Here is a 23,887-nt window from a genome sequence, read left to right on the forward strand (position 1 = left end):
CGACAGTTCCATAGCACTTTAAAATTTACAAGAGACATTATATACATCATCTCCATGTGAAGTATATCTTATAATACCCAATACAGACGAACAAACTAAGGCAAAAAGGTGGTAAATGAATTGCCCACAGTTACACAGCTAAGTAAAGATCTGTCTCCTACAATTTCAGGTGTTTTGAAGTCATAGGGCTGAGCTCTAACCATGAAGTCTCACTGACTCTCAACAACATGAGTACGTTTAAAGCAGGGTCTCTTAAACTGGGATCCAATAACTTGTTTTTTTTTAATTTAATAACTACTTCAATATAGTTATCTTCGTAATCTTATATATCTTATTCATCAAAAACATTCTAAGGCATTTATAACAGAAAAAAGTTAAGAACCCCTAGTTTAAATAATTTACTTATAGATGGAATCTATTTAAAAGTAGAAGAATTAATTCAAAAGTCTAAAACATTATCTTGAGGTTTAAATACAACTAATAATCTGTTTTCCTAAGAATATACGAACAAAAGCTGACTTTACTTAAACTGTCACTAAAATAATTAGACAAAAATTTACTTATTTGTATTCAAAAATAAGCAATCTTTTTTTTCTTTCCATTTTGCTACAGTTCTGGGGTATTAAGTCTTAGGGTTTGTTATTTGAAAGGTTTAATAAAAACAAAGAAGAACAAGTTTTGAATAAATAATTCTAAAGCAAAATACAATTATTTCTGACTATACTCAGCCTGATAGACATTGGATAACTCTAAGCTTCTCAAGTTTTCTACTATTCCCTAGTGTTGGCATTTCTAAAATGGGCACTTTTCCAATTCCAACAACAAAGAATAAATATCATGTGCTGCATAAGACTAAGCTGATTAAACCCTTGAACTTTAAACTACCCCTCCTCCATCTGAGATAGTACAATAAACCTACCTCATTTTCTGAATGCAGGCTATTCAGCTTTTTAAATTTAATTTTTAAAACATCACTGTCACTTCCCAATAGTCACCTCAACCTCTCTCTTCCCACCAAAAAAGTGCCCCCTATAACAAAGAAGTATTTAAATACAATAAATACACAGTTTGACAGATTAAGCCTCATCCCTCAATATACTCCCCCCCCACCCCAATTCACAATCATCCCTTGTGATAAAAGAAAAACAGTCAAGCAAATCTGATAACAGTCTGTAACTGCCACATTGTCCATCCCTTTTCCCCACTGAGAGGAAAGAGTGTTTCATTATGTACTCTGGAATCAATCTTGGCTTGGTTTTCAAATTTATTTAGAGAGGGATCCCAAAAGTCATAATGTAGTTGTAAGCTTTAATAACTTCAGAAGCATGAATGGTACAAAACGTACAAAAGACAGCATTTGAAAGTTTAATTATTTATATTTCTTTTGCACTTATCTGGTATTGTGAATTTTGAAAAGTTATCTTAACAAGGGCATTCTGTTGTTAATTCATTATGTATGTAAGTTTCTGGACAACACTTCCTTAGACTAGTGGATCAACAGAGGAGGTCCTCTGGTTTGACCTTGATCAACTGCATTATATCCAACTTTTTCTTATGGGACACTGCCAAAACCGTCATATATGCATCAAAACTCCATTTTTTGGATGACCTTAAGGCTAAGATTAAAAAGGCAATCCTTTCATTCACTGATCAGCAGTTGACTGAGGTCAAAAATTGACCTAGTGATAACCCAGCACTTACAAGAATTTGAATTTTTAAAAAAACCTATTAATATTTTTAAATTTTAAATTAATCCATCAAATTTTTATTAGCTTATGGCATTTGTTTCTAGAGTTATTAAAAGTTAAGATTGCAGTAAAATTTCTTGGACATCATGGATTATAGCCATTGTGTATATTATTCTCCTGGTTCAGCTCTTTGTTCTATAAAAGCTCATACAAGTCTTCCCATGTTTCTCTGAATTCACTTATTATTTCTTACAGCAAAATAATATTGCTTGATATTCACATAATTACAATTTGTTCAATATTTTCTGGTCAATAAATGGTGTTATGAACATTTCCATATATGTGGGACCTTTCTCTTCGACTTTGACATTCTTGAGGTACATGCCCAGTAACGAATGCAGGTTTTGGATTAAAAGGTTTTGACAGTTTAGTAATTTTTCTTGAATAATTCCAAAATGTTTTCCAGAACAGCTGGACCATTTCACAGGTCCACCAGAGCACTACACTGCCTAAGCCTAATTTCAACATGGGTTACTTTTAAAATTTCTAATTCATCCAAGAAGAATATGCTACAGAAATAATCAATTACTACATATTATGGGTATGAATACACTAACTGCATACAACCTGAATTTAGCATCTCATTTCAAGCATACAGGTGGATCTTCTCAGCAGCTGTACCTTACCAGGAAGCCTACTTCATGAGTTTACTCAAAGGCAGCATGGCATTGTGGGAAGAACACTACATGAAGAGCCAGGAAGAGCCGGGTTTTAATACCACCCGTGACACCAGCTGTGGGACCCTACACAAGCCCCTTACCCTTTCTTGGTCCCATATTTACCATCTCTAAAGTAGGAATAATAAGCCCTCATGGGATTTTTCTGAGGCTTAAATGAGTGCTTTGTAAGTCTAAAGCACTATGCAAATGGCAGCTGTTATCATCATCATCATCATCATCATCATCATCTTTATCATTATTGCTTAGGACACATCTAATGACTCTAGAGCACCCCAACCTAGATGTCCATACTGTACCATATATTGCCCAGTGTTATTTAAGTAATCACAGTGGCTTTTAAGAGACAGGTGGGGGGGGGGGCGGAACCAAGATAACGGCTAGAAAGCAGGGACTTGCGTGATCTCCCCCCAGGACCATCCAAAAACCTATGAAAATGGCTCTGAACAACTTCTAGAATTGCAGAATCCACAAAATAGCAGAGGGAAGCAGGGCTCCAGCCCAGGACAGCCTGGATGGTCGCTGGATGAGGTCTATCGCGCACGGAGCTGGAAGCGGACGGGAGCAGAGCCCAGTGGGGTGGCGGCAGGACCAACCAGACTGGGAGACAGGCAGAACAGGCCCTAGTGCCCTGAATCAGTGAGCTGTGGCAGTTACAAGGCGTCTCAACCCACAAACACCAAAGACAACAGAGAAGGTTAGTGGGAAAAGCTGCGGGGTACAGAGTGAAAGGAGTTCCCGGTTGGGCCACTGCCCCGGTGGCAGCAGGGGTGGTGCAGCTACAGAACTACAGCTGCAGTTGCTTCTGGCCCCAGACCCACCTGGTGGGAGGAATTAAGTGGCAGATCTGAGCAGGACTGCAGAGCCTGCTTAAGATCTGAGTCACTATCCGGGTTGGCGGTTCTTGGGGGAGGAGGAACGCTGGTGTGGCAGAGCTCACTGTGTAGAAATAGCTCTGAAAACAACAGCGCAGCCCCTCAAGCTTGGAACAAAGTACTCTATACTCTACAAGCAGTCATACTCCAACCAAAAACTCAAGGGTCAAGTAGTTGGCTGGGAACATGGCCAGGCAGGGAAAACAGACTCAGATTCAGACTCAGACTTTGGAATTTTTCTTTGGTGAAAAAGAAGACCAAAACATACAGACAGAAGAAGTCAACAAAGTCAAAGAGCCTACATCAAAAGCCTCCAAGAAAAATATGAATTGGGCTCAGGGCATGGAAGAGCTCAAAAAGGATTTGGAAAAGCAAGTTAGAGAAGTAGAGGAAAAATTGGGAAGAAAAATGAGAGTGATGTGAGAAAACCATGAAAAACAAGTCCATGACTTGCTAAAGGAGACCCCCCAAAAATAGTGAAGAAAACGACACCTTAAAAAACAGACTAACTCAAATGGCAAAAGAGCTCCAAAAAGCCAATGAGGAGAAGAATGTCTTGAAAGGCAGAATTAGCCAAATGGAAAAGGAGGTCCAACAGACCACTGAAGAAAATACTACCTTAAAAATTAGATTGGAGCAAGTGGAAGCTAGTGACTTGATGAGAAATCAAGATATTATAAAACAGAACCAAAGGAATGAAAAAGTGGAAGACAAAGTGAAATATCTCATGGGAAAACCATTGACCTGGAAAATAGATCCAGGAGAGATAATTTAAAAATTATTGGACTACCTGAAAGCCATGATCAAAAAAAAAGAGCCTAGAGCTCATCTTTCAAGAAATTATCAAGGAGAACTGCCCTGATATTCTAGAGCCAGAGGGTAAAATAGAAATTGAAAGAATCCACCAATCACACCTGAAAAAGATCCCAAAAAGAAAACTCCAAATTCCAGAGCTCCCAGATCAAGGAGAAAATAATTCAAGCAGCCAGAAAGAAACAACTGGAGTGTTGTGGAAACACAATCAGAATAACACAAGATCTAGCAGCTTCTACATTAAGGGATCGAAGGGCTTGGAATATGATATTCTGGAGGTCAATGGAGCTAGGATTAAAATCAAGAATCACCTACCCAACAAAACTGAGTATCACGCTCCAAGGCAAAATATGGACTTTCAATAAAATAGAGGACTTCAACCTTTCTCAGTGAAAAGACCGGAGCTGAACAGAAAATCTGACTTTCAAACACAAGAATCAAGAGAAGCATGAAAAGGTAAACAAGAAAGAGAAGTCACGAGGGGCTTACTAAAGTTGAACTGTTTTGTTTACATTCCTACATGGAAAGATGTGTATGATTCATGAGACCTCAGTATTAGAGTAGCTGAAGGGAATACACATATGCGTACATATGTATGTATATATGTATGTGTGTATATATATACATACACACACACACACATATATGTATAGACAGAGGCCACAGGGTGAGTTGAATATGAAGGGATGATATCTGAAAGAATAAAATCAAATTAAGGGATGAGAGAGGAATATATTGAGAGAGGGAGAAAGGGAGAGACAAAATGGGGGTAAATTATCTCACATAAAAGTGGCAAGAAAAAGCAGTTCTGTAGAAAGGGAAGAGGGGGCAGGTGAGGGGGAATGAGTAAATCTTGCTCTCATCGGATTTGACCTGAGGAGGGAATAACATACACACTCAATTGGGTATCTTACCCCACAGGAAAGAAGGAAGAAGATAAAAAAGGGGGGACAATAGAAGGGAGGGCAGATAGGCGGAGGAGGTAATCAAAAACAAACACTTTCGAAAAGGGACAGGGTCAAGGGAGAAAATTGAATAAAGGGGGATAGGATAGGAAGGAAAAAAATATAGTTAGTCTTTCACAACATGAGTATTGTGGAAGGGCTTTGCATAATGATACAAATGTGGCCTATGTTGAATTGCTTGCTTTCTTAGGGAGGGTGAGTGGGGAGGGAAGAGGGGAGAGAATTTGGAATTCAAAGTTTTAAAAGCAGATGCTCAAAAAACAAAAGTTTTTGCATGCAACTAGGAAGTAAGATATACAGGCAATGGGGCATAGAAATCTATCTTGCCCTACAGGACAGTAAGGGAAAAGGGGATGGGGGACAGTGGGGTGACAGAAGGGAGGGCTGACTGGGGAATGGGGCAACTGGAATATATGCCATCTTGGAGTGCGGGGAGGGTAGAACTGGGGAGAAAATTTGCAATTCAAACTCTTGTGAAAATGCTGAAAACTAAAAATACTAAATAAATAGACAAATAACAGATATAGATTAGGCTAAAAAAAAAAAAAAAGAGGCAGATAGGAAAGCCCAGCTATTTGCCACCACAGCATAGGAGAAATTAATTCTAACTGCTTGGAGTTTGTTTGTTTTTTTAAACTCTTAACCACAAAAGGCTCATTATAGCCCTTACACAGAATAAAACTCTGATGTTACGTTTCCTATGGCTAAATGAATATATTGTATGGAAGACAATGTTTTGAATGTTAAAGATAGGACAATGGATGATTACAGTCTCTACAGAGTCCCCGGCCTAAGAGAACTTACAATACGGGAAAAGGTCTAAGACTCTACACAAAAAACTAAGTCAAATTACAATGTGGAAAAGCATACAATGGATCATATTAATTCACCTAATTTTTTTTAAAAAATTCAATGTGAATAAGGGGATGTCCATCCACTTGAAAATGCTTTAAAAGGTTATGGTATAAAAATGTAAGAAAATATTATTATGCATAAGAAATGATAAAAATGGATGTTTTTAGAGGAACCTGAAAAGTTTTATATGAAATGATGCAAAATGAATTGAAAAGATTCAGGAGAACCATTTCTTCGTTAACAATATAAAAAAATCAACTCCGAAAGACCAAGGAATCTGATCAGTGTAATGAACAACCACGATGCCCAAGTAGTAATGAAAAAGCATGCTGCCCAGCTCTTGACAGGGAAGTGATGGACTCAGGGTGCAGAATGAGACATATTTTTGAACATGGCCAATGTCAGATTTTGTTTTGTTTGACTAATATTTGTTTAAAGGGTTATTCTTTTCCTTTTTTTTTTTAAACAGAGAAAGGAAAGTGGGAAGAAGGGAAAAAAGATAGGGTTTCTCCCTGTCCCCCACCCCCAATTGGGAACAGAAGGAATCATAAACAAGCAGAACCACCCTGAACGTACATGTTAGCCAGAATAAGAACTCTCGGGGACAGATGATTTTCCCTTTAAATCTTCAAGTATTTAAAGGGCAAGTTGGTACCGGACCTGTATTGACTGGTCTTAGAACAAGAACCAAGAGCAATGGGCGAAAGTTCCCAGGAGACAATATCATCATAACAACAACAATAATGACTGTAACAATATTTATGGTTAATATCTGCCAGGGTCTCATTCAATCCTCACAACAACCCTGGGAAAAAGGTGGTATAATTATTCCCATCTTACAGGTGAGGAAACTCAGGCAAACGGAGAGGAAGTGACTTGTGCAAGGTCACGCTCGTAAGTGTCTGTGGTAGGATTTGATTCCAGGGCCAGTGCCCACTGTGCCACCTAGCTTCCCTAACTTTGATATTAGAAAGGACTTCCTAACTAGAGTTGTCTAAAAGTGTCACAGGCTGGCCCAGGGTTCACCTTCACAGGAGGTCTTCAATCAAATGGCCATTTCTCCAGCATATTTAGTAACGATTTTTCTTCCTGGGTATCAGACTAAATAGTCATTGAGGTTTCTTTCCAATTCTGTAATTCTGTGACAACTAGCACAATGTATTCCAAAAATATTTTAAGCTGTGTTAGTAGAAGTACAGCATCCAAAATAAAGAGTCTGCAGTATTCCTCCTTTATCAGACACACAGATCCAGTTATGGCTGCCACGGTTTAGGAAGGTGGTTGACAAACTGAAACACATTCAAGAGAACATGGCCTGGAGGAAGAGGGAACAAAAAACTATACTGTATGGCTAAAAGGACTGGGAATGCTAAACTTTGATAACACAAGCTTGGGAAGACAGGTGAAAAAGGAAATATTTAAAATCTTTAAATATTTGATGTGTTGCATGGGAAAGTGAGACAGAAATATATATTGGCTAAACCTAAGGAAAATCTTTGTAGCAATTAGAGCTGCCAGAAAATGGAATGGGTTGTTCTGTGAGGTGGTAAGTTTCCTGTCACTTGAAGTATGTAAGCAGAAGCTGGTAAAACACTTGTCAGTAATATTATAAAGGGAATTATTCACAAGGGGATGCACTAGATTGCCTCTGAAGTCCCTTCTAAATTGAAGAGTGTATGAAGCCCCAGTTCTCCATTTATTCCCATAATTCCCCACTTATATTCAATTTTAGCTCCTAACCCTCCCTATTGCTTTATACTTTTCTTCTAAACCTACTCCTCAGCTACAAATTACTATCTTCTTTAGCCCTTGACCAAAAGATATATATCAAGTGTAAAGACAAATATTTAAGAATACTGATAAAGGATCTAAGACATAGATCATAAGACCAGAGCTTCAGAAGCTAAAAGAGACGTTGGAGTTAAACTAGTACAAACCACCCAAAGTTCTTTCCACAATGCCATATTCCAGGACTCAAATAATTAGAAGAAAAACCAAAAATGGAGCACACAACTAGCTTCAATGACACTTCCCCTAATTTTTCTGACTCTCCGAAGCTCAAGAGTCTTAGGGGCCATAACCTTTCCCCATGAGCATTGCAAAGAGTCCATATGGTTCCTAATCAATTCATGAATGGAGGGACTAGTTCTGGTTCCAATATTTAATCACTTTGGGCAATTAATGGAAATAATAAATTCTGCTCAGAAAAAAAATTATTTTTTAAAGATTAAAGCTATTCTAGAATCCATATTTATCAATAAAGAACACTTTAAAAGCATTAAATTGTATTCAATGTCACCTACCCCATTTTCAGTATGTTTCTCAGCAGATGTACTTATTCCATTTCTTTGATTTCTTTGATCTTGGATCTGACGGCCACCTAGGAAAGATAAATATCAATCTTACTAAAAACTTCAAATGGAAAACATAGTTCCTCAATTTATTAACTGTATTTACTCATTAAACATGGACTACAAGCCTGGCATGTGCATAACACATGATAGTTATCAAGATCCAATCACACAATCCAGGGACTTGTGAGTTGGAAGAGAATCTCAGGAAGAACCTAGTTGAACCCCTTTAATTTTTACAAAGGATGAAACAGAAGGATGAAAGAGAAGTAACCAGGCCTGAAGTCACTGAGGTCGTAAGCAGCAGAGCTATGGTTCAAACCTAGGTCTCTGGAATCCAAGTGCAATCTTTTCACTACATAACACCTTAAAAACAAAAACGCCTCTCATTTAAGGTTAAAGCTAAGCCTTTGTTCTTCTACAGAAGTTTCACAAAGCACTAAAGTTGGCAAGCAATATTAAGAAATGCCTTTTAACTTCATATAGGGTGCCCTAAAAGTCTTTGTGCCATTTTTTAGGACAGTCCATGTCGGACTAAAATTTTTAACACTCAATAGTGGAAAAATATTAACGTTACCTTAAAAGCATATTTTTAAGAAAAAAGCCACACTTCCATGTAATAAAGTGGATACAAAATAAATTGTGGTTACAATATGGTCTTACAGCCTCAAATACGGCAATTTTGTGATCCACCTTGTTCAATACAATTCATTGTCTGTAGGTAAATAGAAATCTCCATTCATTCATTATCTAGCCTTACAACTTCTTTATTTAAAATTCTGGTTTCTAGTATTTTTTTCTTTACTCAAGAAAAAGAATAATCTACACTACTGTAACACCTGTAATAGTTAGCTAGTACTCTCAAATATTAGAATCTCCTTTTAATGTTATGTGAATGCTTCTTTGGAGAAGAATAAAACAGACAACAAAGAGGGAGAAAAATAAAAAGTCAAATTAAAAAACTGTATTTTTCTAGTGGAAGTTTCTATCCAGAGAAACATAAATACAATTTGACAAACAGGGCCCTGGTCACAATTCCTAGGCAGAGAGGAGCACCGTTTGTGGCTGAGGAGAGCAGGGGCCCTTCCTGGGTAAAGACCAGAGCACTGACCAGGAGAGCCGTGACCATACCTCTCCCAGGATTACACCATCTTGTAAGCACCAAAAATTTGCAGGCCCCTCAGAACTAGCTCTGAAAACAGCAGGACAAAAAAGCCTAAAACTTGGCATGGTGCCTCCCTCTTCTCAGGTGAGCAGAGCCCAATTTCAAAGCTCAAAGCCAAGAAATAGGCTGGAAAAATGAGCAAAAAACAAAAAAGGAAATGACAGATGGCAGGCAAGACCAAGATATAAACTTATAAGAAGACAACAATATGAAAACAGCTGCAATCAAAGCCTCAAAAAAGAATGCTAATTAGACCCAAGACTAGCAAGAACTCCTGGAAGAGTTAAAGAAAAGAGACGAGTGGTAGCAGAAAAAATTGGGAAAAGAAATCAGTTAACTGGTAAGGCTAGTTTTCAAATCTTTCCTTGATCTGTTCCCATCCACCCTACTTATCTGCCAGCTGTCCCTGACAGATTTGCTTCTACATCAGTCAAAAGGGTCTATGACCTATCAGGCCTATTCCTTTCTCCAAGTCTTTGCGTATGCTACTGGACCAACCTGGAATACCTTTCCACCCAATTTCTACTTATTTAAATTCCAATAAAGGGAAGAGAAGACTACACACTATGAGTCAGTGACCTTGACTCAATAATAATAACAAGCAGTTATATAGTGCTTTAAGGTTGGCAAAGCACTTTTAAAATGTCATTTTATCCTCACAACAACTCTAGGATTATCATGTCCATTTTACAGATGAGGAAACTGAGGTAGAAAGGGGTTAAGTGAGTTGCTGAGGACCACACAGCTAGTAAGTGTCTGAGGTCAGATTTAAAATTAGGTCTTTTTTTTTTATAACAGTATTTTATTTTTTCTAATTACATGTAAAGCCAAATTTTAACATTCATTTTTTTAAAAAAATTTGAGTTCCAAATTTTCTCCCTTCCTTCCTTACCTCCCTCCCAGAAAAGAATTTATGTCAAATATATATCAGGCCATATATGTGCAATCATGTAAAACATATTTCTACATTAGTCATGTAACAGAAGAAACAGACCAAAAGAAAAAAACACACACCGAAAATAGTATGCTTCAATCTGCATCCAGCCATCATTTCTTTCTCTGAACATGAATAGCATTTTTCATCATGAATCGTTTGGAATTGTCTTGGATCAATGTGTGGCTGAGAATAGCTAAGTCGTTTATAGTTGATCATCATACAATGTTGCTGTTGCTGTGTACAATGTGCTCCTGGTTCTGCTCAATTCACTCAGCATCAGTTCATGTAAGTCTTTTTAGGCTTTTCTCAAAGCATTCTGTTCATCATTTCTTATAGCACAATAGTATTCCATTACATTCATATACCACAACTTGTTCAGCCATTCCCCAATTCATGGGCATTGCCTCAATTTCCATTTCTTTGCCACCAGAAAAAGAGCTGCTAAAATATTTCTACACAAGTACATCCTTTTCCTTTTTTTTCCTAATTCTTTTTGGGATACAAATCTAGCAATGGCATTGCTGGATCAAAGGGCACAGTTCTAAATTGTTCTTCAAAATGGTTGGATTAGTTCATTTAGCCAATACCAGACAGTTCTGATGGTTACAACTTTATAATATAGTGTGAAATCTGGTATGGCTAGGCCACCAATCTTCTTTTTTTTTTTCATTAACTCTCTTTATATTCTTAACCTTTTGATCTTCCAGATGAAGTTATTATTTTTATAGCTCTACAAAATTAATTTTTGGTAGTATGATTGACATGGCACTAAATTAACTTGTTTAGTAAATTAAGTGAATTAATTTAGGTAGAATTGTCATTTTTATTATATTGGCTCAGCCTATCCATGAATAATCGATGTTTTTCCAATTGTTTAGTTCTGACTTTATTTGAGTGAAAAGTATTTTGAAATTTGGTTTATATAGTTCCTGGGTTTGTCTTGGCAGGTAGACTCCCAAGTATTTTATGTTGTTTACAGTTACTTAAAATGGAATTTCTCTTTCCATGTCTCAGTACTACTAGGTTTTGCTGGTTATGTATAGAAATGATGACGATTTATAGGGGTTTATTTTATATCCTGCAACTTTCCTAACGTTATTAATTATTTCGACTAGTTTTTTAGTTGATTCTCTAAGTATACCATCATATCATCTGCAAAGAGTGATAGTTTTGTTTCTACACTGCCTATTCTAATTCCTTCAATTTCTTTTTCTTCTCTTATTGCTAACACTAACATTTCTAGTACAATAGAATAATAGTGGTGATAATGGGCATCCTTCCTTTACCCCTAACCTTACTGAAATGGCTTCTAGCTTATCCTCCTTTCACATAAAGCTTGCTGGTGATTTTAGAAAGATAGTACTTATCATTTTAAGAAAAGCTCCATTTATTCTTATGCTTTCTAGTGCTTTCAATAGGAATGGATATTCTAAGTTTGTCAAAAGCTTTTGTGCATCTATTGAGATAATTATATGATTTCTGTTGGTTTTGTTACTGATATAGTCAATTATGCTAATAGCTTTCCTAATATTGAACCAGCCCTGCATTCCTAGTATAAATCTCACCTAGTCATAGCGCATGATCTTTGAGACATATTGCTGATCTCGTTGCTAGTATTTTATATAAAATTTTTACAACAATACTCATTAAGGAAATTGGTCTGTAGTTTTCCTTCTCTGTTTTAGCTCTTCCCAGTATCAGCACCATATTTGTGCTGTAAAAGGAAACTGGAAAGACTCCACTTATTTTTCCAAATAGTTTATCTAGTATTAGGATGAACGGTTCTTTAAATGTCTATGATCCCATTTGGCCCTGGGACTTTTTCTCTGGGAGTTCATTGATGGCTTGTTCAATTTCTCTTTCTAAGACGAGGTTATTTAAGTATTGTTTCCTCTTTCTGTTAATCTGGGGTATATTTTCGTAAATATTCATTGAATTCACTTAGATTGTCAGATTTATTGGCATATAATTGGGCAAAAATGTTCTTAATAATTACTCTAATTTCATCTTCATTGGTAGTGAATTCTCTCATTTTCATTTTTGATACTGGTAATTTTTTTTTTCAACCAAATTCAACCAATTAACCAATTATCTATTTTCATTGGAGGTTTTCCCCCCATAAAACCAGCTCCTAGTTTTATTTATTAGCTAAACAGTTTTCTTACTTTGAACACTTCCCTAATGTCAACTTTGGTTTTCAAAATTTCCAATTTGATGTTTAAAGGGATTTTTAATTTGTTCTTTTCCTAGGTTTTTTAGCTACATGACCTGCATCAATCTGTTCTTTCTCTATTTTATCGATGTAAGAGTTGAGAGATATACATTTTCCCCTAAGTACTGCTTTGGCTGCATCCTATAAGTTTTGGTATATTGTCTCATTGTTGTCATTCTCTTTAATGTAAAGTTAGGTCTCCTTGACTCAAGGTTCAACACTTTATCCGCTGGCAACATTCTAGAACATCTTAAGGGGATAACGTATGAACACTCAGAAAAGGAAGTAGTAATACCTAAAGTGAACATAGCTTCATTTAGAATAGGTCATGACAGATGGACATCATTTCCATTTATTGGTTGAGTAGCTACATTGGTAGCTCAGGGGATGCTGCAGACATTTACCAAATACTTTGCACTAAAGGAAAGGATTGCTGTAAAGCCATCATCATGAACAAAAAAGAAAGACAAAGCTGACAGTAGTAAGGCAGATTCAGAATGATCACAACCAAAGAGGTCATCAAGGGATGGAAGACATATTGGAAGAAGGTCTTTAGTGGAATAACCCCAAGGGTCTTTCATTGAGTTTAATGCTATTCAACATTTTTACTAGTGAACTGAAGACAGAGACTGAATATTTGTCAAATTTGTTGAAGACAAAATTGTTGGTTATCCTCAAAATATACGATCAAAATTAAGTAAGATGAAGTACAGATAAAGATCTTATACATGGATTTTATCTTTTTTTAATTTATTTTTATTTTTAGTTTACAACAGACGGTTCTACATAATTTTGAGTTCCAGATTTTCTCCCCTCCCTCCCCCCTCCCTCCCCAAGACGGCATGGAATCTCATATAACTACCACAAATGACTTCGCATTGAATTAATTTATACACTAGTCAAGTTGCGGAGAAGAATTACGACCAATGGAATGAATAATGAGAAAGAAGAAACAGAACCAAAAAAAAAAAAACAAAAAAACCCAAAAACAAAAACAAAAGAGAAGAGAAAAAGGCGAGCATGAAGTATGCCTCAATCTGCATTCAAACTTCATAGTTCTTTCTCTGGATGTAGATAGCATTCTCCATCGTGAGTCCTTTGGAGTTGTGCCTACACCTTGTGTTGCTGAGAGGAGCGAAGTCTGTCAGGGTTGGTCCTCACGGAATCCATACATCTGTGGTTGTGTACAGTGTTCTCCTGGCTCTGCTCCGCTCACTCAGCATTATGCCGTGTAGGTTTTTCCAGGTTGTTATGAAGTCCGTATCATCCCCATTTCTTATGTCACAATAGTATTCCATTACCTTCATATACCACAGCTTGTTCAGCCATTCCCCAATTGATGGGCATCCCTTTGATTTCCAATTCTTGGCTACCACAAAAAGATCCGCTATAAATATCCTTGTACATATGGGTCCTTTTCCCGCTTGTGTGATTTCTTTGGGATACAACCCTAGAAGTGGTATTGCTGGGTCAAAGGGTATGAACATTTTTATAGCCCTTTGGGCATAGTTCCAAATTGCTCTCCAAAATGGCTGGATCAGCTCACAACTCCACCAGCAATGTAACAATGTTCAATGAAATATCAACTTTACAAGTTTTAACACAGAGGACTGAAGGTGGGGAAGAGGCAGCCAGAAAAGAATGGTGGTTGAACCTATGATTTAACTGGTAAAGGGAACACCCAAATAAGGAAATCCATTCTGCAACTATTCTTCAGTCTACAGTCTTAGAGCATTTCTTAGAGCTCTGAGAAGTTAAGTGACTTATTCAGGGTCACTGAGTAGAATGCGTCAAAAGCAGGAATTGAACCTAGGTCTTTATTGGCCCAACGCCAACTCTATCCACTCAATACTCTTCCTTTCATGTACCTAAACAGCAGATTGCAAAGGTATTCCAGGAACAACAACTACTAAAAAATCTAAGGGTTTTGGTGAGCTGAAAGCTCAGTGTCTGAGGAATATGATGCAGAAGTCAAAATAATTAATGTAATACTAGGATTCATTAAGAGAAGTATGATCTAGCAGGGAGAGAAATATATTGGGAAATTAAAGCAATATGAAAACAAAAGGAAAAATTTTTTGAAGGGAGAGATGTAGAATATACAGAACAAATTAAGTAATTAGCCCTGCACTGATCATCCTACTTTTGCAGCGCTGTATTCAGTTCTGGCACTACATTTTAGGAAGGATAATGACAAACTAGCATACTTAGAAAAGACAACCAGGATGATGATGAGAAGAAAAAGAACTACAGCATAAATATAAAGGCTGAAATCATTTTGTAAAGCAGATATCAAATTCACCTGCAAAAGACGCTACAGCAGATTAAAATGTGATTGGGAAATGTTTAACAAAAGAAACAAAAATGCAATGCAACACAGATAATGTGAACTTGTGGTTTTCTAAGTCAACCTGCCAAGTGAAGACTGAAGACCAAAGAAATATCACAAGGGAAGAAAGTTCTGTAAGAATTTTCTTAAGAAGCAGCAATGACAGGCAGAGCCAAAATGTTGAAATCGTTAGCGAGCAGCTGTCTGGACTTGCTTGCACTGTCCAAAGAGTACCAGTCTGATGAGTTTTGCAATTCTCTATCTTAAAGGAAACTACTGGCTAAATTAAGATGGTGATAGTTCCTGGGGTGATTCAGTTGAAAGAGCTTTGCAAATCAAAGTTTCTTAACCTATTTGTGTGGAAGACCCCTTGGGCAATCTGGTAAAACCTATGAACCCTTTTTCTGAATAAAGTTTTTAAGTACATAAATTATGTTGAAATAGTTGTCACAATATTTTTTAAAGAAGAATTTCACAGATCCTAGTTCAAAAACCCCTGCCGCAAAAGCTTTGTTGACTTGAGAATGGAGAATTTGCCCAGCTGGAGAATGATGAGGATCAGAAAGGGAGCAGTCAGCAAACAGGCAACTTCCTGTGGCACACAGATGTTCCTAAAGGGACCAGTGAATTAAAAGCCTGAATTCCAGAGTTGTTTCTTTATGAAGAAATATCAGTTTTCCTTACTGAAGTATTTCCTTGCAGGCTTCTATAAATATGTGACCATTCTCTCCCATAGATACTGAGCTCATTGTTGGGAAAATGTAACCCAGCTTTATGTGTGGATTGTGATAGATTTAATATTCCTACATTTACTTTAATATATAAGTCCCTATGCTGTCATTAGTTCTTTCACCTCACTACTAAGTAAAGAGTTTTGTTTAAAATCTAAATGTGTCATGATTGTTAGTAGCTTATTTTGTATAAATGAAAACCCATCAGCAGAACCTCAACAGGGACAGTGACATGTAAGGGGAGTGTATTTCCCCCACAACAGGTAATCCCTAGGAACTTGAGAGACTGAGTATAGCCAAATGGTGGTGACGCTTCTCTAGCAACCCAGATCTGCCCGTGTGAGGGCAGTAAAGCAGGCCAGAAATTATAGGGAGCAACAGTCTAGACAACCCTAACATAAAAGGAAAAACCTCAAGTGTACAAGAAAAAAGAACTTCCTAACAATTAGAGCTACCCAAAAATGAAATGGGCTGTGCCTTATGAGGTATTAGGCTCCCTCTCATTGGGTACTGCAGTTGTAATGACAGATATTAAGGACATGATAGGCATGCTAATTATCAATCTCATCATTTTAGGGAAGGAAAAAGGAAGTTTCATGAATTAACACAGTATTCAGATCCTCCTTAAATAAACTTTTTGTTTAAAGTTAACATAAGTATACCTACCTTGTTCAGTGCTCTCAGTTGGGGAATCCTCATGACGAAGGAAAAATTTCACTTCTTCTCTTCGGGGCCCCCACTTTTGTAGATGTTCATACATCATATGATCAAAAGGGATAGGACGTTCTAGAACAACACAGAATATACTTCATTTATCCCAGAAATAAGACAAGGGTCAGGACACAAACAAAAGCAAATATCAACAAAATACTTCATCTGAAGGTTTTCCTTTGCTTGCTAATTTCTGAGGCACTATTTTCTCAGTCCCCTAAGCTCAAAGTCTAGATACTTTTTCTCTTCCCCTTCCCTAAACTGCCACATCCATAGAGTTCTCATGATCTGTCAATTCTACCCCAAAAATCCCTCTGTAGTCCATCCTCTGAACCCACTATGACTTCAAATACTCTAAGTTCAGATTTTTTGCCTAGACTGCTGTAATACCTTCCTAACTGGTGTCTCTGTCTCATCTCTTCTCCAACCCATCCATCAAACAGATGCCAGAGTAATCCTAATGTACAAGAATGAATGAATGAAAAAGTATTTAGTAAGCACTTACTATGTGCAAAGCACTATGCTAAGCACTGGAGATACAAACAGAAAAGCAAAACAGTCTGAAACCTATGAGCAGGCAGTTTTTAAAGGAACAAACCCAAGCCACTAACAGCCATATGAAAAAATGGCAATAATTAGAGAAATGCAAACTAAAGTGACTCTGAGGCTGCCTATACAACAAAAACAGAAAATAACAACCTGGAGGGGCTGCACTTACATACCCTTGGAACAGTGTCTTGGTCTAGCCATTCTGGAAAGCCACCGGAAACTAAATAGTGCATACCCTTTGACAGAGAGATCCCAAAGTAGATTAAAGACAAAAAAAAAAATACCTATCTTTGTGAAAATATTTATAGTAGATTTTTTTGTAGTAGCAAAGAACTGGAAACTAAGGGGATGCCAATCAATCTGGGAATGGCAAAACAGATGATGGAATATGAATGTAATAGAATATTATTCCCAAAGAAAACTGGAAAGACATATGAATTAACTGATGCAGAGGCAGATGAATACATTAATAACAACTTTGTAAAGACAAACATTAAAAGGTTTAAGAATCCATATAAAGAGAAATTGATTGCTGAGGACCAATTGTGAAGCTCACTACCAATTCCCATGAAAAAGAGGTGAAAGACTGCTGAATGAGACAAATGTTTTTAGGTATAGGCAATAGAGCAATCTGTTCTTGTTTGACTATGCATATTTATTACAAGGGACTAAGGGGTTTTTCCCCAATTGGAGTGAGAGGAGGCAGGAGAAGAAGAAAATAAATGCTTGTTAATTAAAAAAAATAAAATTTAAACTTTTTTTTCTAAAGCAAGGCAATATCTTTTCTCAAGGAGTTCACACTAATGGGAGAAACAACACATGACAATCTTGCTTATGTAACTCTTCACTGTTTTATGCCATAAAATATAAATAAATAAATGCCTTATGTTAGCATTCAAGACCCCCCACAATTTGTCCCTAAGCCACATGTCCCACCTCATCAAGAGGACACTTGGGACCATAGGTTCTACTTGGCAGCTAGTGGTGCAGTGGATAACAGGAAGAATCTGGAAGCTTGAAGACCTGAGTTCAAATCCCGCCTCAGACACTTACTAGCTGTGTGACTCTGAGCAAGTCACTTCACTTCTATTGCCTCAATTTCAACTGTAAAATGGGGGTCATAACAGCCCCTACCCCCCAAGGTTGATGTGAGCATCAAATAAGATTAAATTTGAGAAGTGCTTCGCACAGGCACCTGGCACAGAGAAGGTGCTTCCTAAGTGCTGGTTTATTTTTCCCTTCTGGACTACTTGCCGGTCCCTAGTCTTGTCCTGCTCCTCTCTGCTCCTGTGCTTTCAGACACACCATCCTCTATGATGAACAAAGTCTTCCCATATATCTCTATCTGCTCAAATCCTTCCCCGCTTTCAAGCTCCTCCAGAAAAATTTCTCTACTAAAAGGAATTTCTTCCATCTCTGCTTGGACGTTGTCTTACGTTCCCTATTAGATTATAAATTCCTTAAAGGTAGGAACTGTGTCTTGGTCCATGTCCATATGCCCAGGACATAAAGACAGTACACTATACAGATTAAGCCCTTAACAAATATTTGTTGAAATAGTAATTAGAATTTTAAAACTTTACAGATAAAATTCCTTTAATCACTATTTCTCTTTTTCCTAACATTTACGGTAATCTCAAACTGCCTCTATCCATCACCATGAGCAAGAACTATTAAATAAAGAAAATTATAGGGAGTCATAGGCCTATTTCAATAAACATTTTCCAATAGCTAGAACACAAATGTTCTCCCAGTAATGCTCTACAGTTGCAAATTTCAGAATATCACAACCTCTAAGAAACCAAAATTGCAAATAAACCCAAAGAGCAACGAACAGATGCATGATGGGTACAACTGATATATTTCCAATGATGGCTTATAAACAAGAAATGGCATATGGTTATTATCAAATGTACAGTAGGAAAAGAAGGTAGGTACAGCAAAAAACAACCTGAGAGCTCCACTAGTAACCATGAAGTATAAGAAAAACTAGAATAAGGCCTCCAAGTATGTGGGGAGGATTCTCTGTGAGGCATCTATGAAGAACATGGATCACACAAGATTGGATGTCACCTGTATCAATGAAGACAGTATTCTTTGCTGAGATCAGAGATCCACTGAAAAATAGCCCTATGGAATGCTTGCATAGATAATATAAAACTAATGATACGATTCTCTAAAATGCTAATTGAACCTCAAAATGGTGCCAAAGAGGATTGTTAGCAGTTTCATCACCTGAAAATTATTGCTAAAATATTTGGGATCCTAAAAGAAAAATAATTACAGAAAGCCTCGGATCCTGAGGGTAAAACAAAGAAAGAATTATGATACTTTCTGAGAAAAGTCCAAACACCAAAAACTTATGCTTAAAAAAAAGTTATCAACAAGATGCTACAGATCATTACCCTGCCCTATTTCTCTATGTTTTCTAATTTTCTATTGACTTTCTTAAGGAATGGGCAAAAGGCAGCAGTATGAATTGGGCAAAAAAGAAAAAAAAAACATCTGGAAGTACATAGTCAATGGAACTATTCCCCAGGTATGAAAACAAGATTGAGCCTAAAAGAAAGGAATGAGGTTCTCCCAGCTCTATAATTCAACTAAGTAGTACATTTAATACTACTCATGCATTTGCTACTACTCATACATTTAGTCATCTCTCTGGCTCCAGAAATCTTACTGCAGCTGTATTAGAGGAAACAGTCTTTAGACCACAAATCCCCCAAACCAACTTGTAGTTCTTATCTCCAGACTTCACATAATAGATCTCTAATTTACTTATTTTCCACTTTTAAAATTTTGACTTTTGATTTCCAAATTCTCTCCCTCTAACTCCTCCCCCAATCCACTGAGAAGGAAAGCAACATGATATCAATTATGCATTATATGATGTTTCTAATATAAAACCTGCTTTTGCCAGGCAAGAAAATAAATGGCCGGAAAGACTATGGCATTAGGTAAAATAGTTCTCCATTGTAGTATTAACCTTATTTTTGATGAGCAAGATACCTTATCTTACTTGAAGGTTTCATTTCTATACTTTTAAATCTTCCTTTTTATTCTTTCAGTAAAGAATAGACTTCTCTACAAAATCAAAAGTCATTAACCAAAAGCTAATCTAATCATTTTCGTCAGCGTATATACTTAAATGTATTATCTGGAAAAAAAAATGCTTCAGTTACAATTGTAATGTTTTAAGAAACATTGTGAAGAAAGGACTTATAAATCTAAGTAATAACATCAAGCCTCTAAAAACTAGCTTAGATTATTGGAGCAGTTAAGTGAGCATACACAGAAATGTACATACACACAAATATAACAACAATGTTACTTGCAGCTACTGTGGCTGTGTAAGGCCAATAACACCAGCACATGGGAGGGCTGCTACCACAGGTTCTTTGATCTGCTTTTCTAAGGAAAGCAACCTTAAAGAGTTTACAATCTCACTTTAATTAAACATACATATATCATTCACTTAGTTCAGAGGAAAAAGGCAGCACCCTGAACTTCAGAGCAAATAAATACAAACAGAACAAATATCACAAATCAACAGATAGGCTTCTAGCTGTCTGACCAAAGTTATATACACAGTTACCAGAGACAGAGAAGCACCAACATCTGGGTTTTCAAACCTGAGGGGGTGGGGCTCTTTGACAGCTACCCAGAGTCTTTACACCAACACTCTTCCAATGAATGAGCCCCAAACAAAATGCTAACCTCAGAGTATATATACCCTTTTTCAGGGCTTCTCGTGACCTAATTAGCAAAAGGGTGTGGACCTTCCTACAAACAAAGGCAACACTCAAAGGCACTTAATTGCCTTAGTACTGAGAAGCACTGAAAAAGAAAAACAGTGAAAAGTCCCACTTTGCTTGCCCTTACATTCCACCTCTCCAGGATCCTTGGCCTTACAATCTAAATGGCCATGGATCTGGGAACAAATAAAGGCACTATACTTTGCAATCCCATCACATAATAACTTATTAGTAAGGCAGCCACATAGTCTTAAATAAAAAACCATTCAGTATATCTTACAGCATTTCTCAGAATACCCACACAGTATATATCATTGTTCAATAAACTAAACTATAATTCATAGCAACATCCTTAAGCAAAACATCAATCAGTAGCATTCCCCAAAACACTTGTTTACACAAGTAGGGGGTCCCAGATCAGGGTTTTCCCTAGCACAACATATCATCCTTAAGGGGTGGCAGAAAATACAGACACCATCCACCACTAGGTCACAGCAAGTTACAATCTTCTCAGTCAATACAAAGTGTCCAAGTAAAGTTCTCTTTTTATCTTGACCCAAGGTTGACTTTCAAGTCCCATGTCTCTTCCTCTGTAGGCTGAACGCTCCCAGCACACATGCAGGTAGCTCTCCACTCCTGCTCCAGGCTCCACAGAATCAGTTGCCACAACTGGGAAACAATTATCCCAGCCCTCATACTTTCCTTCTAGTTTGCAGATCCTGCCAACTATGCCATTTCGTAGCAACAATGCTGCTTGCAGCTACTGTGGCTGTGTAAGACCAACAACACCAGCCCAACAGAAGGGCTGCTAGCACAAGTTCTTTGATCTGCTTTCCTAAGGAAAGCAACTTTAAGGGGTTTACAAGCTCACTTTAATTAAACATCCACGTATCACTCACTTAGCTCAGGCCAGCACCATGAACTTCAGAGAGAGTACAAACAGAAATTACAAGCATACATCATATAAACAGAGCAAAATAACACAAATCAGCAGACAGGCTTCTAGCTGTCTGTCCAAGCAATACATAAACAGTTACCAGGGAAGCAATAACATCTGCGTTTTTCAAAGCTGGGAGAGGCTCCAAAGGCTACCCAGAGTCTCATCTCGCCAAATTACCAACACTCTTCTAATGAGTGTGCCCCCAAAGGTGAACCTCTAACCTATGAGTATATGTACATACTTCTTCAGGGTCAAAGGGTGTCACAACCTTGCAACTCAAACCCAAGGGAACTAGGCCTTCCCTTGATGTAAGCAGGTAATCAAAGACTGCTGATTCAATCACAGATTCCTTAGTGCTGAGAAGTGCTCCAAAACAAAGGCAACAAAAATCCCACTTTGCCTGCCATTACATTTGAAAGGCAAGACTCATTAAAGGCACTTGATGGCCTTAGCATTCCAAAAGAGAACAGCCAAAAAAAAAAAAAGTCCCACCCTAATTACCACCACCACACACACACACACACACACACACACACACACACACACACAATTCCTGGTCATTTAAAGAGATAATCTACTGCCTGAGGATGCTTATACTGTGTAATGTGCCTTAGTTTCTCATGGGAGTGAAAAGAGGTAAAATAAGGTGGTTTGGTAGTCCTTAAAAGAAGTAAGGCCTTGCTATATTTTTTCCAAAAAAGATTTTAAGGACAAGACGCAATAATTTTAAAGACAAGAGGTAATAAAGACTACTATGGACCAATGAGGAAACATACTTCCAACCTCTCAGTGGAAGTGGTGAACTATAGGAACGGAATGCTATGTATATATATACTGTCAGATGTGACTGCAATGACTATCCATTACAATGGAGGAGCATAAGGTAGTTACTGAAATGTGATAGTGATATAAAAGATGTAAATATTCAAATGGATCTATTGGTCAGATGTTCCCTACAATGACACAGATTATAAACTACACCTGCCCATTCCTACGCCAACCTTGTTCAGGTCCTCCCATAAGTTTAGGGGTCCATCCGATGTAATGGAGGCCCTCCTCAATTTTTCCTGAAATAAAAAAGTGCCAATGGAATACTCTGTCCATTCACCTGAAAACCTTCACCCTTCTTTCTCTTCCTATTGTGAGAAACGTGGTATTGGGGATCACTGGACTTCCCCAAATTGTGTGAACATGCGGCTTTGGGGATCATTGGACTTCCTAGGCAGGGCCAAAGTCCTGAGGAAGAACCCTGTGATAATCCCTAGGGAAGTCTGTACAGACCACAGGACTCCCAGAGGAAGACCAAGTGGTGGCCACCCCTTAATCTGTGGGGATCACAGGGCCTCCTAGGGGTCAGACCCTAAGGAGGACCCAAGTGATGGCCCCTTAGGAGGGTGGTAAGATCACAAGGCTCCCAAGACAGGGCCAGAAGTCCCAAGTGATGTCCCCTTAAGAAGGACATGCAGACCACAGGGTTTCCCAAGGGAATCCAGAGTGGCAGCCCTCTTCCACAGTGGGGATCACAGGACACCCCAAGGCTAGGTCCAGGAGTAAGCCTGGTGAGCTTCCGCTGCCTGTTGCTTCCCTTCACTTGACCTTAGGAAAATCCATGTCATTTGCCCATTCTCACCCAAAGAACTCAAGACCAGAGTGGGCAGAGGAAGACATTTTATTACACTCTCTGAGGAGCAGGTGTAGAGCTCACGGGAACACTCACACTGATACAGTTGCAGGAGCAGGGGTAACCATTCCCTCCACTCCTGCTAGAGTTATGGTTAGTTTACAATCTTTATTTTTTACATAGTTTTCCTAGGTTATACAGTTTATACAGGTAGGATAATAAGGATACAGAAGCAAAAGTGGAGTTAATTAGATTTTCCTTGCCTTAGTTTAGGATTAAACTATATTCTTTTACTTCCCCTACTTTCCCTCTTTAATATATGCAAATTATGCAAATCAGTAGGCCTGGATTCTTGACCAAGACCAGACCCTAGATAAGCTTGAACAGGTTCAAGTGGGTTTGGCCTCTCTAATTCCCTAGACTGCACATGAGTGCAAGCCTCTGACCTCTCACCTGACCGACCTTGAGGCCTGGTCTCTGCTAAAGCTGGGGTGGGGGAGGGCGGGGAAGCACACCTTTAGTTCTATGGAAACAAAACTCCTCCTCCCATTTCTTACACTATCATAATAATTTCTGTCAAAATTGAACACTTCAAAATTATAATGACTAATATATATTCAGAACTATATTGACTAAACTTGCCCCTAATGAAG

The 23,887-nt window shown here is 37.8% G+C and overlaps 1 protein-coding gene across 5 annotated transcripts in view; it reads right to left on the bottom strand.

The window, feature by feature from the left end:
- The window catches only part of PPP1R13B (protein phosphatase 1 regulatory subunit 13B), a 124,394-nt gene that overhangs the window by 53,687 nt on the left and 46,820 nt on the right, over positions 1–23,887 (bottom strand). For all 5 annotated transcript variants that reach the window (XM_036749064.1, XM_036749069.1, XM_036749067.1 and 2 more), the window contains exons 3-4: positions 16,325–16,444; positions 8,237–8,313 (exon numbers count right to left, since the gene is read on the bottom strand). In XM_036749064.1, coding sequence (XP_036604959.1) covers positions 8,237–8,313; positions 16,325–16,444 — 197 coding nt within the window. The remainder of the gene's footprint in view (positions 1–8,236; positions 8,314–16,324; positions 16,445–23,887) is intronic.

Source organism: Trichosurus vulpecula, chromosome 3, assembly GCF_011100635.1.
Source record: "Trichosurus vulpecula isolate mTriVul1 chromosome 3, mTriVul1.pri, whole genome shotgun sequence".
Taxonomy (NCBI): Eukaryota; Metazoa; Chordata; class Mammalia; order Diprotodontia; family Phalangeridae; genus Trichosurus; species Trichosurus vulpecula.